This window comes from Sycon ciliatum, chromosome 1 (assembly GCF_964019385.1).
Source record: "Sycon ciliatum chromosome 1, ocSycCili1.1, whole genome shotgun sequence".
Lineage (NCBI taxonomy): Eukaryota > Metazoa > Porifera > Calcarea > Leucosolenida > Sycettidae > Sycon > Sycon ciliatum.
The window spans coordinates 23,371,571-23,387,607 of NC_088643.1; the positions used below are offsets into that span (position 1 = coordinate 23,371,571).

At 49.0% G+C, this 16,037-nt stretch overlaps 1 protein-coding gene across 1 annotated transcript; it reads right to left on the minus strand.

The window, feature by feature from the left end:
• Window positions 1-1,861: 1,861 nt before the first annotated feature.
• On the minus strand, window positions 1,862-12,032 carry LOC135818855 (stonin-2-like). The gene is made up of 7 exons (XM_065332068.1): window positions 10,503-12,032; window positions 7,345-7,527; window positions 6,560-6,807; window positions 5,980-6,126; window positions 5,021-5,305; window positions 4,093-4,372; window positions 1,862-3,120 (listed from the first exon to the last, which is right to left on the minus strand). The coding sequence occupies exons 1-7, from the start codon at window positions 11,710-11,712 to the stop codon at window positions 2,789-2,791; spliced, it is 2,685 nt and encodes an 894-aa protein (XP_065188140.1). The 5' UTR covers window positions 11,713-12,032; the 3' UTR covers window positions 1,862-2,788.
• Window positions 12,033-16,037: the final 4,005 nt, after the last annotated feature.

Sequence of the window (16,037 nt, forward strand, 5' to 3'; positions counted from 1 at the left end):
GAAAGAACAGGCAGTGTTCCAGTGATGGGGAACAGAACTTCGAGTGGCGAGTGAGGTATACACACACACACGTGCGTGCGCGGGCACACACCAAAGTATGAAGAAATAGAATCGACATTGTAGTATTCATTGGTTGGGGGAATGGAAAGGAAAATGAAACATTGCTGTAGGTTATTGTTGTAAGGACACTGGGAGCACAACAGAAAGGTAAGCAACTTGCTTTGAAGCAAAGAAAGTTATTATTCCACGGATCTCAGAAGGAAGGAACGTTCCAGAATGCTGCACTGGCAACAGGCGGCCTGCATGTGCGCGGCCCCTGCAGTCGGTCCAGCTGCCGGCCTTGCAGTGCTGAAAAGAATGTGCAGTACAGCATGTCACATAGTGGCGCAGCCTGGACAAATAGGCGCTGGGAAGTCCTAGTTATGTGCTCACCTACACCACGATGCACCAATCTTCTGAGCTACTTTGGCAACAACTTTGTCCACTTGAGACTCCCATGGGCTGAGCCAGTTGTTGAGGGCTGCATCAAGGTGGACGGCAATGACCGCTGATGGCAAGGCAATCCATGACACACAGTCACTAGGGCATCGTCAACATGGCGCTGAGGCTGGATCGATAAAATCAACCTTTAGGCTGCCGCTGGGTTGACAACGAGGCCGCTGTCTCGAAGCTAGTCAGTCAGCCTGGTCACCGCCATTGACGAACCAGCCGCCACCGCCAGCAGTGGCGGTAGGTTGTGACAAGTGTGGTGCAATATTGTCAGCAAATTCAGTACTCAGGATAAGATGAGTGACAAAGGGAACGTTGTGTTTGATAATATTGAAGTGAACAGGGATGATCACAAACCCTGCGCGTACTCTACCGTGAGTTACAAGAAAATTCCCGACTGGACGACGAGCAAACACCAACCTGCTACATCCAACCAGGCAGATACTATTACGATAGCTGCCAAACCAGGTCAATGCCGACCTACTGCATAATGTCAATGTCAAACAGATCCTGCAGGAGAAGACTGGGGTGTTGGCGTCCAGTCACTGAATGTACAGACACCAGTCACATTTCCTGCGTCTTTTGCAGCATACAGGATAGACTCATCACTGTAAAGTCCACTACTTCGTGATTTTTATTTGTAGAATACATGACAGGCGTATTCAGTGTGCCTCGCAGGACTGCGAGATGCTGCAGAAGACCAGGTTCGACCTTTCTGGACCGCCATTCACCGACGGTGGGCTACACGATGCTGGAGGAACTAGATTCCAGTGAAAACCCAAGATTCCTTTGCTCCTGGACGCTCCGACGTGTTGTGATATCTGCCAGGTGCGCAGTAACTAGTATTTTCATCGCTATAGCGAGGACGACGCCGATCGGCAAACTCTCGCTCACAGCCATCACCAGCCTCTCAAAACCATCACTTGGCATCCCCCAGAGGTATAGGAGAAAGCCAAAACAGCTCTCAACAAACAAAAGCTAAGGACGATGGAAAGAGAGCATGTCAAAAAGAAGACGAACAGTATGAAGTTCAAATGGGTTTGAACACTCGTTCCACCAACTATACCACTTTCAATAAATCGTGACGCCATTTTGTTTTAACATGAATATCGCGGATTCTAGAGCCTAGAACTATAAAAACTAATTTTTTACTTGCCAATACCATGAATACGATTGGCAATACTCTCTACGTATATCTATTGTACTTGTTGAGCACAGGGTCAGCTGCATGTGAATATGGCCCCATTCATGCACACACAAAATTGGACGGATTTTCACCTCCCATCATTGCATCAAAATGTCCTGCGAGCTCTCTCTCCCTCCGTCTCTGTCCGACTCACCTATTGTCATGATGGCAGCAAGCTCCGACACATCACTCGGAGCATTTGCTCAGTTATCCTTCCTTTCAGTTCGGCATTCAATCCAATAAAATTCAGCAGATTCTAGGGAAACAATACATGTCAAGACTCCGCTGCGGAATAGGAAAACCGACTACTTGAGCAAGAGCTGCCATATGAATGAAGCATTTCTAAGACATGCATCCTGGTGCAAGGACGATGTAGCATGTACGGCAATTTCAAGCATTCTACACCTACACTGATTATTAACAGTAGTATACAAATCCGCCCGAACACTGTACGGCGGTCTAACAATGCCAATCAATGGTAAACAATCTGAGACTAATTGATAAGAAACTCTTGAAATGGCCCGGTAGAAGCAATAATGAAAATAGATTTCTGTTGGGTTTTTTTTTGGAAGGGCAGGGGATCGGGGCAAGCTGAATGGCCACACCGCACGGATGCCAGGCTCGAAGTTGTGCCCACGACATACGCCACCAAAAAGCGTTGGCATACGATATGATACCCAAAGATCCCGCCGATATGCGACTAAACATTGGCCAGGGTGTGATTCGATGGAAAAAAATCATTTCACTCGTCCTTATGTTACTGTCCTGGCACATCAGAAATATCAGGCTGGCGTATAGACTAAGAAAGATGAGCACAACATGCTGGCAAGAAATCATGGTGCCTGCCAAAAATAGGGTGTTAACCAGCATCTCCCAGTGCAGACTTGCTATTGCAAAAAGAAGCAAATAGCTAAGCACACAGTCATTGGGTAATAAAACTCTGGTTAAATATAAAATACGACTAGTCGAGAAGGATGGGAGCCTGGTTCTATTGCCAATCACCACCGAGCAAGAAAAACAAAAACAAAGAAACCTGACAAATACTTGTTCAAGCAGGTTCATACAAGCCTAGAGTTAACCGGCATTCTATCCGCCATGCTATAGAACTGCGGGCTAATCGTCCTCACCGGCAATCTCATACTTGCTGCTCGGCAGCATGTCGATGGCATAGCGGAACTTTGTGTCGTACTTCACCCACTTTTTGGCTGGTTTGACTTGCACGGAGGGCACCTGCAACGACCAGACTGCCGTGCCGCTCACGCAGGACCCCGCCACGCCGTAGCGCATCACGCACTGCTTGTTCTCAAAGTCTGCACGCTCCATGCTAGGCGTCAGCTCCAGACGACACGTCAGCGTGGCATTGGCATTGCGCTCCGTCGGGAAGTCCTCAATGCGCCACACCAGCGCTTCACCCTCTGGCTCGTACTTGGCGCTTCCCACACTCACTGCACCAGGTCATGCAAGCACACACATGCACACACACACACACACACACACACACACACACACACACACACACACACACACACACACACACACACACACACACACACACACACACACACACACACACACACACACACACACACACACACACACACACACACACACACACACACACACACACACACACACACACACACACACACACACACACACACACACATACTAGTAAACAATCCGAGTTAAACTTTACATACACAATCAGTGTTTAAAAGATAGTGCGCATGGCTCTGTTAATAGACCTCCACTTATTATTATCCCTACACCAGCACTCCTGCCAACCTGTCTTATTATTACTTCGTATCATTATACGCACGTCCGCATTTACGTCAACAGTAAGTCCACGTGTTCGCATGTGCCAGAAGACAGAGCGGGCAGAGAAGAAAAGAAAAAATGTAAGATAACAGGCAATAGGCACATAACTCATGTTCGATGCACGCCAACCTGTCTACAGAGGGTAAATTGAGTTTCAGAAGGCACCATGATCATGGACAGTTTTCTATTTATGGATTACGGGAAGATTGAAGAACAAGTGAAATGGCACAGTCCCAGTGTGCATGCCTCATAAGCCCTAAAAAAGCTACACAGCTCGAAAGCCATCTACAATTGAAGAGTTCAGATGCAAAGCGCAACATTATTTGTTTTACTTTTCGGAATATGGGTAAAAGAGGATCACTTTTATATATGTGTGGTTTGTAAACTTTGTATCTGAACTCTTATTCGGGTATGATTTTTCGAGGTGGTTCTATTCAGATTTTAAACGTGAATTTTTCCCGAAGGCGACACTAGACCTATTGATCACACTGAGCTTGAAATCTCAATTTCTCAATTTGTCACTTGTCCCCTTTTCCATCATACTTTTCAATCCATAATCAACATTTCCTCGGCTAAAGGAGTAAACATCATGGTCTTACCATCTAGGCTGGCCGATGTAGTCTGCCGCTTCCGACGAACGCTGCCACGGAACGAGTTCCTTGCCTTGATGCTGCGGCGCATGCCCAGCGCGTTCTTCGTCTCGAGAATGCCGCACCATGAGCTGGGCACGGGGATGTGGAACTCAATGTCGTGCACGGCAAAGCGCACACGGCCGCTCTGCGGGTGCCACTTCAGGTTGGCGCGCAGGTTGACGACGTTCTCGACCGTCTCGCACAGCAGGCCGCGCACTTCAAGTGGCGGTGGCAGCGAGCCAGTCACCTGCACAGCACATTGGCCACACAAGAAGGAAAGGCAAAAGAACATGGCATCCACGCACATCGGTTTGTGATACTCTGAGTTGTGCGCACAGAGGGAAAGTGTTTCTTACACGAGCCATGCAACTACTACAGGTACTACGTGCCAAGTCCTGGTAATACATGTATGTACACTTTGGGACCAGGGGAGATTAATACTTCATTTGAAGTATTCAAATTATGCATCATCTGGTACGTTCGGGCCTGGTTCAAATCTGGCTTTGGAAATTTTATTTATCATTGCTATCAGGTTCGGCCTCATTTTCTCTGTGCTGCGCTGATGAGTCCACAAAGGACGAAATAGTTCTGTCCGCAGATTGAGTATCATCTGATCTTTAATATGTAATGTCCACCACACGCCGCATACAATCACACCTGCAAGGGAGCTATGATTGATACCGTATCATCCAATACTGTCACAAGCTTAAACCCAAAAAGGTATGCACCCTTGTCAGTGTTCATTCATCTAGACTCGATCTGCGAGCACACAGGAACTACCCTTCTATTCGCCTACGTGTCAAAATAATGCATCTTTCTACCAAACATAAGGATGCTAAACTGCCACAGACTGCCTTTCATTTTTCGGATATAGCAAGAGAAGTGGGATGCCTACCTGGAACCGAAGAGCTTCGAATCGCAAGCCCTTCAAGCATGTGAAGTGGACAAGTCGTGACTGCTCGAAAACCTCCCTGTTGGTAGCACTGTGACATTCCACGTGCGACATGTCAATGAGCTCCTTGGAAGCCGGTAGGAACAGGCCGGACGGGTTGTTTCGCTGCTCCGTGGCCAGCTTACGGTCGTTCAGGACCATCTGACAATCAGCCTGTCCACTCAGATAGGCTTGCACCATCACGTGTACAGTCGAGCGACGCGATAACAGAGTGCCGTCAAACGCCAGCTGTAAGCACACAGCACAGCATACCAAGAAGAACACATCGCTAGTTGATTCTTAAATGCAATGTGTGACTACAGGTTGCACTAGAAAGGGTGACAGCAATTTATTGTGCTAAATTGGTGTGCGCTTGTGACCGTTTATGATAAGCTTGAATTGGCTGCCTGTAAGTCATGCCTTGTTGTGCAATGTGCACCAATCGCTTTTTCAATGCTCTACCAGAAATCATTGCAATGTTGAGTCCAGACAAACTCGCCATCATTACGCCATTCAACATGGCATGTTCATCATCAAGGCTACATGCGCAATCCCAGTGGTGACGGATTGCAGAGGCTCATTCTTCACAGTCATACACATACAGTCCTACACATACAGTCCTACACATACAGTCAAATGCATGTAGCTCTATGTGAGGGTGTATGGATGTCATCACTTTGGCATGGTTTGGGAGCCTCACTCAACCCGGCACCCAAAACTCTATGGAAAATTCATATTCATTTTTTTGGGAAGTTCCCCCATGCCAGGTGTACTGCTCGTGCAATGTACTACTCGGCCGCGAGCACAATGAGTGTGGACCCCCCCCCCCCCCCCCCCCCCCCCCCAGATCCACCTCTGGTACTGCACACTACTTCCCATTCAGACCTGATGTCCCACCTTTCATTGAAGAGATTATAACTTACCATTACATCACAGTCATCCACTAGATCACAGTAGATCTCATCGCGACGGAATGAAATCTCCTGCGCCATGTCCACTGGCATGAGGCGTATTCTTCTGTCGATGGCCTCCATGAACGATTCCAGCGTCGTCAGACTGGCACTGCCAACCTAGGTAAATAATTACAAACGAGGACCCCATTCCACAATCAGGCCATTTAATTATATTACATTCAATCACTACGCCTGCTTCACTTTTAAATCCCTATGCATCTCATTCTGTCCTTATACTCTGATGCAATACTGCACAAACATAGGTGCGGACTAGTGTTACGATTACAGTAGCTGCTTCAGTGGTATACATACACAGGACGCTACCCTTGGCCTGGCTACACAAGCAAATATAATAACACCTGCCTAAACCGGCCGCTGACGAGACCATCCAAATCAGGCTCCCATGTACAGATGGTCCCTTCTCCAGGTTCATTACTGAATGGCATCCACTGGCCCTGGCGTGGTCCTGCTCAAGGACTATAGTGGCCACCATGCATTTGCCGTGAGCCGGCCCGTGACACATGCACTTGCCGTGCAATCCACAACATACCTTCAGCACGGTGCGCACTTCCGTTCTTGTGCTGGAGCCGAGCAAAGCCCGGAGGCCACGGAACTCGCGTTGCTGCCAGCTCTGCAGCTTGGCAATGTGCAGACGCGCTCGTGAGTCGCGGATGACTCGTTTTCGCTCCACGTTGCCAAATCGCATAGCTGGCTCAATTTTCAGCTCCATGATGGGCTGGCGCTTGCCAACCTGGTCAGCATAGGACGACGTCTTGCCACTGATCTCGCGGAAGAATTCTACATGCAATAGAACAAGCACACGGAAGAGACAGCGACAACGGGCTCAGGTAGGAGGTAATTACACATATGAGCACATGAACAAACAAGGCCAGTCAAGGCAGCTCGAAGCGGCGTGCTCAATGCACAAATGTGCAGAGCAGTATACACATAGAGCGGAGTATGTGTACGAGTACATGACTGTATTGCCAACGTATGCATACTGTCTAGCATGTGCTTTGTAGCCACCCCAGGGTCATGCGGTGGTTACTTTCAAGTATGCGAATGACTTTATCATAATTATGCTCGTACAGGACGTATTCCACTACATCATCACTTTGACGTATTATGCAGTGAGTGGAATCACAAGTACTGCTCCAGCAACACTCCGTGTGATGGCGCTATTCGTTTAGCCCTTATTGCTATCGGAGGCAAAGCAGCCGGGACGCAGACTAGAAAGAGAAACAGTGCAGTAAACTAAAGAGATTGCAGCCTCACGCCAACATCACAGATCACACGGACCGGCAGACTGCACACTCAACCCTGCTGCCGCCGTACCTGGAACATGGTGGATGCAGAGCTTGTCGTCCTTCAGCAAGACAATGTACGGATGGTATTCCACCGCACTGGAGTGCTTGTCGCGGCTTGCAGAGCGAGACAGCAACGCCGACTTCAGCATCAACTTCCACGAGTCGTCCAACTTCTTGTCATCAAGTGCCGTGCTTGAAACGAGTGTCGTAACTGCAAAAAGAGCAAAGTCAGGGAGCAGGGTGATGCAACACAGCCTGTTTAAATCAGCCCATCCAAGTTGATGGACACATAGTCATATCTATGGTGAGAAGGACCTTCCTTTAATACATTTATAGCGAACTATGACAGGTTAACGTTTCCGGGATAACATTGTTATCCCGAAAACGTTAACCTGTCCTCAACGTAAATTGTCTCTTATCCCGAGAACGAACTTAAAGTGCTTCCGCCGGTCCTGCACGATGGACATCTCCCATTGCTGCTGCTGTAGTCCTGCCTGATGGACAGCTGCCATTGCTGCTGTAGTCCTGCAACTATGCAAGATCCAACTGCAGTTCAGTTTCAAAGTTTACACTTCTAGCACTCTTCAGGTCCTTTTCACAATCCGGTTCAGCACAAGCCGATGCACACTGAGCTATGTGTAGGACTTGGTGCTCAAACTCAGCCCATTTCGATTTACAGCTAACCGTGCCATGAGATATATGTCTACTATACAATCTTTAGCATCATTCTGTCCCGCATCTGTTGTCAGCAGGCAACAATGCTTGGGTTCCAGCACTCTACATACTATTTATGCAGACGATATGACTCTTCTGTATGCTCATCACCGGGCATTATCCCTCGATGAGAATCGGTCTAACGTCCAGCAGGAGCTCAGCAGTTGCCAGCAATGGGCCAGGAGCGTCCATGGTGAGTTCTCTCTGGAGAAGACTTCTTCCCTCAGCAACTACCAACTCCCTACACCATCACCAACCCGGCGTATGGACAATGTTCCAATTCATCACCCCACTTCTGTAGTTCACCTTGGTGTAGCGCTAAGCCCTGACCTAAAGTTTCATAGTCATTTTGCAACCGTTTTCAGAAAGTTCCAGCAAAGAGTAAACCTACTCTGCTATATGGGCCGTCATTTAAATAAATAAAATATTACCCTCCTCCATAAGGGGTACGTTCGCCCTGCAACTAAATACGCCATTCCAGTGTGGACTTATAGATTAATTGCTGAGCACCTAGCTAGCCTTGATGTACTTCAAGCTAGAATGTGTAGATCCATTTTAAAGTCTAGTACCACAGCCTTTGATAAATTTGAAACGAAAGAAAATCTAAATAAGCTATGCCATATTCAATCCCTTCACTTTAGACGCCAGTTTCTTTCACTGGTCACCCTCTTTACAGTCCATTCATAAAAAGATGGGTCCTGGCTCTGGCGAGCTCCCGTATTTGGCGATTTTTCGTGATTTCATCGTACACAGTGCAGTGCTGCGAACTTTGAAATTTGAAAAAGGGTCCAAAAAGGGTGCCTGAACTGGGGTTCGAACCGCAGAATGCACTGTTGCAGGCGGGGTCAAACGGCCTGGATTTTGATGGTTTTTCCCAATTCAGTGCTTTTGGGGCAAAACCTGGCCGAAATTCTATTCTTGCTATGGCTTGCTTTTTGGACAAAAAAACTTCAGAAACATAATTGGAAGAGGATTCCATATAGGATTGCAGAAAAAAATTCTAAAAAAACTCAACGTTTGACCCATTTATGGCCAAAAGCTAGAAGTTCATTTTTTTCTGAATGGACTGTAGATACATCCATTCGCACCCTAATTACCTCGCAATGTTCCACATTACCGTTACTAAAAGTGAGCGCCGTACGAACAAACTAGTCTTCCATAGTCATGGCCGCATACTACCTTCTATGTTTCTGTTTCAGGCAGGCACTCTGTGGAACTGTCTGCCCCCTACTATAACCTCCATCATAAATATTGCTGAGTAATTTAACTGCAAACGTATTCACTGATATTCTTTGTTTTCCTCATTGATTTCCTCACTCCCAGTTGTCCTATTCGTCGTGTTATTTCTCCTTCTCTGCTCACTTTGTATTCTCATATTCTCAACCTAACTGTACAAAATGGAGACCCCTCGATAGGCCTAAACGGCCTCTGGGGAATCCTTTAAATAAATTATACAAATTTATACAAATTTATTACTAATGACTTTCTTGCCACGAATGCATTCAAGACAGGGCACAAGGCATAAGGATTAAGATCCGCCTCATATGAACAATTATTCGCCTGACCTATCAGTTTGTCTCTGGTGTCAAGCAAAGGTTCTGGGCCATTGGCATTGGGGTGGTCTGTATTCATCTTGTCATTTCCAATCCATTTCACTACTACTACTACTAGCTACCCATGTCACACCCTGAGGGAACTCAACAGTGCAGCCACCTGACACTGTACATGTACCATGATACTATTACTAATGATACTGTGACAGTAACCCACTGCAGGCACAGTAAACACACAGCACTGTACTGCTGAGATCAGAACTACCAATACAACACTCAACAGTACTTTCCCTTGATCAATGTACTGTGACCCCAGGAACACCAACACTACACTGGTGGAGTGGTAATCCATGATTTGTTCACAGCCCCACATCACAGTACTAGTGGTAGAGTCAACTGAGTGGTAGACAGTCAAACCAGCACTGCAGCCACTTCAGGACTAAGTCTTGCAACCCTGCACTTGCACTAACACTAACAGTACAGTCATGTAACTAACTAACTAAATAAATTATACTTCCTGGTCTTTCAAAAATGTTTTTTTGTCCACTTTCTTTATCACAATGTCATGTTACATTATTGTTACTCCTATGCACCTAGTACCTGACCAGGCCATCTCTAGCGTAGGCCAGTCAGACTAACTGACTGTATCAGATGTCCACTGTATGGTCAGGTGACTCAGTCAGCTGCGGAGGAAACCACCCAGGGCGAGGGTGCCAGGAGCAGGAAGAACTCGACTTCCTTGCTGTTTCCCTTGGCACACCAAACGGTGAAACTCCTGTCAACGGGGTGCCCTGTCACATGCATACACGGGATCAGTTCGCTTGCGCAACATGGAGTTTTAGAACGGCAAAATGCATGGCAGATGTGGATCTAGCATGCAACAGTTTACAAAACAAGCTGTCGTGGTAGATCTACTCACCAGCAGCAGCCGCAGCACTAGCTTCAGCAGGTTCGGTTTTGTCCGCAGCCACATTGTCATCAGCTGAAGCTGCAGCGATCAGCTCCCGATCATCCGAAGCATCGGCGGAAGCGTTGGTCTTCCCAGCGTCGGCAGGCGTTGCATCAGCTTCGCTACTGACCGCAGCTGGCTGCTCTGTTGTATCGTCCTCTTCCTTGATACGTTTGACATCGGCTGCGAACGGATTCGTGGGCGCGAGCTCCGTCACCTGTGCATTGTTTGTGTCGATGGTAGCTCCTGCCGTCGACGCATCTCCGGGTTCTTCTGGCGTGGCCCACCAGTCGGAAGCGGAGCGCCGACTGGCTGCCTTGGCATCGCTCTGGCTATCGAACGGCATCCAGCGACTAACACGAGTGGCCACAGGATCGTTCCTGCTGCCCAAGCCAAAGAATCGTGCGAAGGATGGAGGCTGGTGGCTCGTAGGTGCTGCTGCTGCTGCTGCTGCCTCCTCCTCTGGTATTACCTTCTCCAGCCACGGGTCGAACTTGACACTGCCTGACCCTGCAGCGCCTGCGCTAGCAACGCCTCCGTCAATGCTACTTTCGCCACCAGCAGGCAGCTTTTCTTCTTCGTTTTGTTGTAATGTAACTGCTGCTGCTGCACTAGTGTCCTTGCTTGCTGACTGCTGTTGATTTTTGCTTTCATCCTCGACTTGTGACTGCGCCTCGTTGCCGGCACGAGAAGAAGTCGCAGCCTCTGAGTCTGAGGCCTCTGACGCTGCTATCTTCGCGGTGCTCTCTGTAGGGCTCGCGACGCCGCCGTCGGTTTCGTTCAGTTCAGCTCGCATTGCTCGTGCTTCAGCTATGGCCCGCTCCGCGGCTAGATCTTCGTCGCTCTCATGCTCAGCCGCTGCAGCCGCTAACTTGTACAGTGGCACTGGCTCCGTGTCCGTGTTAGCTGTGGCCGACGCGGTGGCCTGACCCTCAGCTTCGGCTAGTCGCACGGCCGCCGCGTCCCCTCCAGTTTGACCCTGCTTGTCCGCCGTACCGCCGCCACCAGTCGCACTTTCTTCAGCAAGCTGCAGCAATGGATCGGCTTGAGTGGGTTTCGAGAGGTGAGAATCACTCGATGTGCGCTCCAAAGCACCTACTGGATCTAGCGTGTCTATTTTACCCTGTTGCATAGCTGCTACGGTCGCTGATCGACCACGTGCCTCCAAGGGAAGAGCCATGGCGATTTCAGCAACGATTCTTCCCTGATTAGTTTACAAACAGGCTTTGGTTCTTGATCGTCTACTCCAAATAAATGAAGCTACAGTTTCTTCATTCACAGATTCAGTCACTGAGAGATAGCAATGAAAAAATCCTGTTTTCTTTGCACCATGCACCACTCATTACTTACATCAGCCTGGGCACGACGTGCGCGGTTTGGTATGTCACTTGTCAGCGTGCTTGCTCTGCCTAGCCTGCTAACACTGTAACAGTAGTGCTACTCCGCACTGCACTGCCGGCCACTTGTGCTCTGGAGCGAGCTAGCTAGCGAGTGGTTCACAGCATGCAGTCCCGATCTCTGAGACCTGACTCGATCGACTGAGCACCTCATAGCGGACCTAGAATCCAGCCTTCACCAGTTCACATGGTTCACGGCCAGCGTCAGGAATCAGGGACGACACTCAGGAGTCTTGTTTTGTGAGACTTGCCTATCTACATTGTACTACCAGTACCACGCTAGTGCACCATGACCTCTTACATCTGCGAGTCTGCTGCCCACAACACGGCTGGCTCGTCAGATTCCGGACAAAAGCCTGAAAAGGTCGACGGACTCAGCTCAGGTTGGACCAGAAGTGACAGGTACGTAGAGTCTACCATGCCCACGTGGGGTCTGGACTCCCGATCCCGAACACTCGCGAACAGTCCTATCACTTATCAGTCACTGTATCAGCTCAGTGCATGTAGTGCACACTACTAGTCCTAGTACAGTCGTCCCTCTTTAATCCGGCACTTTATAATCCAGCACCCTCGATAAACCAGCACAATTTTCAGTAGCCAAAATGTCCTCTTCATGTACATTGCAGCAGTAAATCAGATTTGTTAATCCAGCACCCTCCCTAATCCAGCAGATTTTCGTGGCACAAATGGTGCCGGATTATAGAGGGACCACTGTACTACTAGTACTGTACTAGTACTAGTACCAGTAATGGCAGTATGCTGAATGTTATGACGTCTGTACAATCATGTACATGTACATGTACATGATTATTGTACATTCTAGTCCTGTCTTGAATACTATTCTGTATTCATCAGCACTGTGACTAGTGAATGCAGACAGTACAATAGAGTGTGTACAGACTGTGATGTCTACTGAATGTCAATGATGACATTGATGTCCGTCTTCGTCGTAATGACTGTACCCAGTCAAAACCAAAAGAAGACAGGGAGTGACAACCAACTGCTGAACAGACATACAATGATACATGATAGTGATTGAATTATGAATTTGGTACGGCGTGGCAGTACGCATGTACTACATGAATCATGATGTAGCATTGTAGGATCAGGATACTGCAAGTCACCATGTTCAAGATACTGATGACTCCGATTTACACGTGTACACGATTGTGTACCTACACTACACGTACACGTACATGTACATGGCTGTGTTCCTACATGACATTGTACATGTACCTTGGAGTATCCATACTCATAGTCATACTGCACTGCAAGCAGAGATGTTCCTTGGATATCATCGTTTCGCCCTAGCCCTTTCGCCCAAAGGGTTTTACATTCCAGGATAAGGGAGGCTCAGGTTCCATCCCAATCCATCCTAGAACTGTGACACATGATTGCCGTGGCCCGGGGCCATGGAGCAATGAAAACCATGGAGTAGTGGGTTATACTGTGCATGACAAGGATCTTGTCCACTACCGCCTGCTTGCTAACTTAGTAACTAACACTATGCATGCAGTGTCTGCTCCAGAGGAGGGGTCAGTGACCCGGTTGGAGGGGGGGGGGGGTACTTGGACCCGTTTGGAAAAAGAACACCGGGTCGCCTGTGACCCAGGTGACCCGGTTGGGAATACAATCATATACACTCCTACGGCTGCTTCAGAGCCCATCCCACCAGAGGAGGAGAAGACTAACGGTGTGAAGGAGCCATGCTCGACTTCGATTGACACGTTCACCGTAAGCACGCTTCTTCTCTCCTTCGAACCTTCGGTAGAGGGAGGGGAGAGACTTGGACCGATAACTTGACGCGTGGGGATAAAACACCCTTGTATCAAAAAATGCGTTGCAGCTATCGGTCCAGAATCCCTTCACCCTCAGGTCGGCACGGGCATCAGGATCAGTGTTGGCTGACCGATGGTGAAAAAGGTTATACCAGCTAGGGACTGCAATGGTGGCTCCACCTCCACATCATGATGGAGCTCCTTCATGCACGACGCGAGGAAGTCGGTGGGATCATTGTGTTGCATGTTGATGAATCCCGGCAGCTTGCAAATTTGGGCATGGTCAACTGAGAACATTGAGCCACAGGGACAGGATGCTGGCAGGTTGTCCAGAGGCCAACAGTACCGGAGCCGAATACATGTATGATCGTGAAAACCACCCTTCACATCAAAGCTGAAACCGTACTCAGCCATAGGGACGGTGGTCAGGGTACTGGACCCGCCCTTCTCGCGTGGCAAGGACATTGCTCGCTGCTGTGGCTGCGGCAGGCGGTCTTGGATGGCAGTCGCTGTTGCGCCCAGTACTGCGCGGTGGTGAATTCGCACTGCCGACTTAGTTGCCTGGTCCAGCCGAATGCTCTCCAGCAACTCCGATCCACCGGTGGCGACCTGAGCTGCGAGGTGGGTAGTGCACTCAAAGACGCAGCGTGCTTGCGTGGAGAGTCCTCAACAGGGTTGTCGAAAGACAAGCCTCCATGTCGAGCAGGCAGAGCCACCATCTCCATCTCCAGATCGCTCACTTCATGCTTGGTTAGAGCTGGCAGTAGACGGCTGCGAATAGCATCCTGTAGAGGCGGCTGCATGTGATCACCAACAGTGGGAATAGTGCGTTGGAGGAATATCCACCGCGGTGACGCAAACCGAAGACGAAAGCAGCAAATGCAGCATGAGGATGTGTAGCTGCTACGCTGGCAAGTCACTCACTCTGATTGGTCCATGCTTGAACTTTTGCCTCCAAATAGGCCGAGACAAACTCCTCCGAGCTGATAGCAGCGCCCAAATGCCTTTGTCCTGACTTGCGAGCCAAGTTGTCACCCTCACCAGCTATCTTGATGCCAGACCCTGCAACGACTCGCCCTGCTTCAGCCCGACACTCAGACTTCACAACAAGGAATGTCTTCGACGGCTTCGGGAAGTAGCCATAGGCAGGTCCCCTGGACACAAGCTTATCCCAGAAGCGGCGGAGCACCAATAGAGACCACCTGCAGCAGCATCGTCGGCAAACCAGACCTGTATGGCCTTTGCTAGGGCATCTTCGGATACCTCATCGCACGCGCTGATTAAAGGAACCACACTTAGCACTGTACATGTATCTGGCCTGGTTGGTCGTTTCTAAAGGTACCAAATGCCACCCTGCATCAAGTGTATTTCTAAGGCCATGACAGTACGTGTGATATTATAACATAATAATAATATCACACGTACTTTCATGGGAAGAGTGTGTTGCTCCCTACATGGGAGCTCGCGGTTTTCCTCCCGATTTGAATTCTCACTTGACTGACTCACGACTGCCATCCAGAGCACACGAGAAGTCCATCGAACCGTCCACTCGCCAAACCTGCAAGAAAGCACCACTCCCTGCTCAATAGTACAATACACAGAGTTTCGGGGAATTCACCCCTCATTAGTTGAGCTTGAGTAGGCTGAGGAAGATGGTGCCTGAAGAGCACCAATTATATACAGTAAAACCTGTAATTAACGACCACCCCTTGGGGCCAGAGAAAGCGGTCCTTAGTGACAGGTGGTCTTTAGTTAGAGGTTTGCACCGCACAACCATACATGTATATGAATGTTGGATCGTCCGTGTCTGGCAAAGTGGTCTGTAGTACCAGGCTGGTCGCTAGTCACGGTGGTCTTTAGTTACAGGGTTTACGGTAGTGCTCTCCAGGCACAAACATCACCAGGGATACAAACTTACAGACACGCTCCGTTTCCAGCGCGACAAACACCTCGTGAACACCAGACAGCAGCGTGAGTCAGTGTCGCTCATGGAGGTGCTGAACAAGCGCTGAGGACCGTTGGCCATTCACAACGTTGTTGCCTCCAAACCATGTACATGTATTTCGCAAGCCCGCGCTGGGGACAACAACGTGAAGAAGAGGTTGGTGCGAATTCGGCGATAGTAGGGGAAGAGTGTGTTGCTCCCTACATGGGAGCTCGCGGTTTTCCTGCTGACTTGAATTCTCACCTGACTGACTCACGACTGCCATCCAGAGCACACGAGAAGTTCATCGAACCGTTCACTCGCCAAACCTGCAAGAAAGCACCACTCCCTGCTCAATACCCAGTGTTTCGGGGAATTCACCCCTCATCAGTTGAGCTTGAGTAGG

Coding starts and splice junctions, on each gene's coding strand:
- LOC135818855 (XM_065332068.1), bottom strand. CDS start 11,712: ATGGCTCTTCCCTTGGAGGCACGTGGTCGATCAGCGACCGTAGCAGCT. Junction 6,127..6,559: donor AAGTGCGCACCGTGCTGAAG/GTATGTTGTGGA, acceptor TTATTTACCTAG/GTTGGCAGTGCCAGTCTGAC. Junction 5,306..5,979: donor TGGATGACTGTGATGTAATG/GTAAGTTATAAT, acceptor GTGTGCTTACAG/CTGGCGTTTGACGGCACTCT.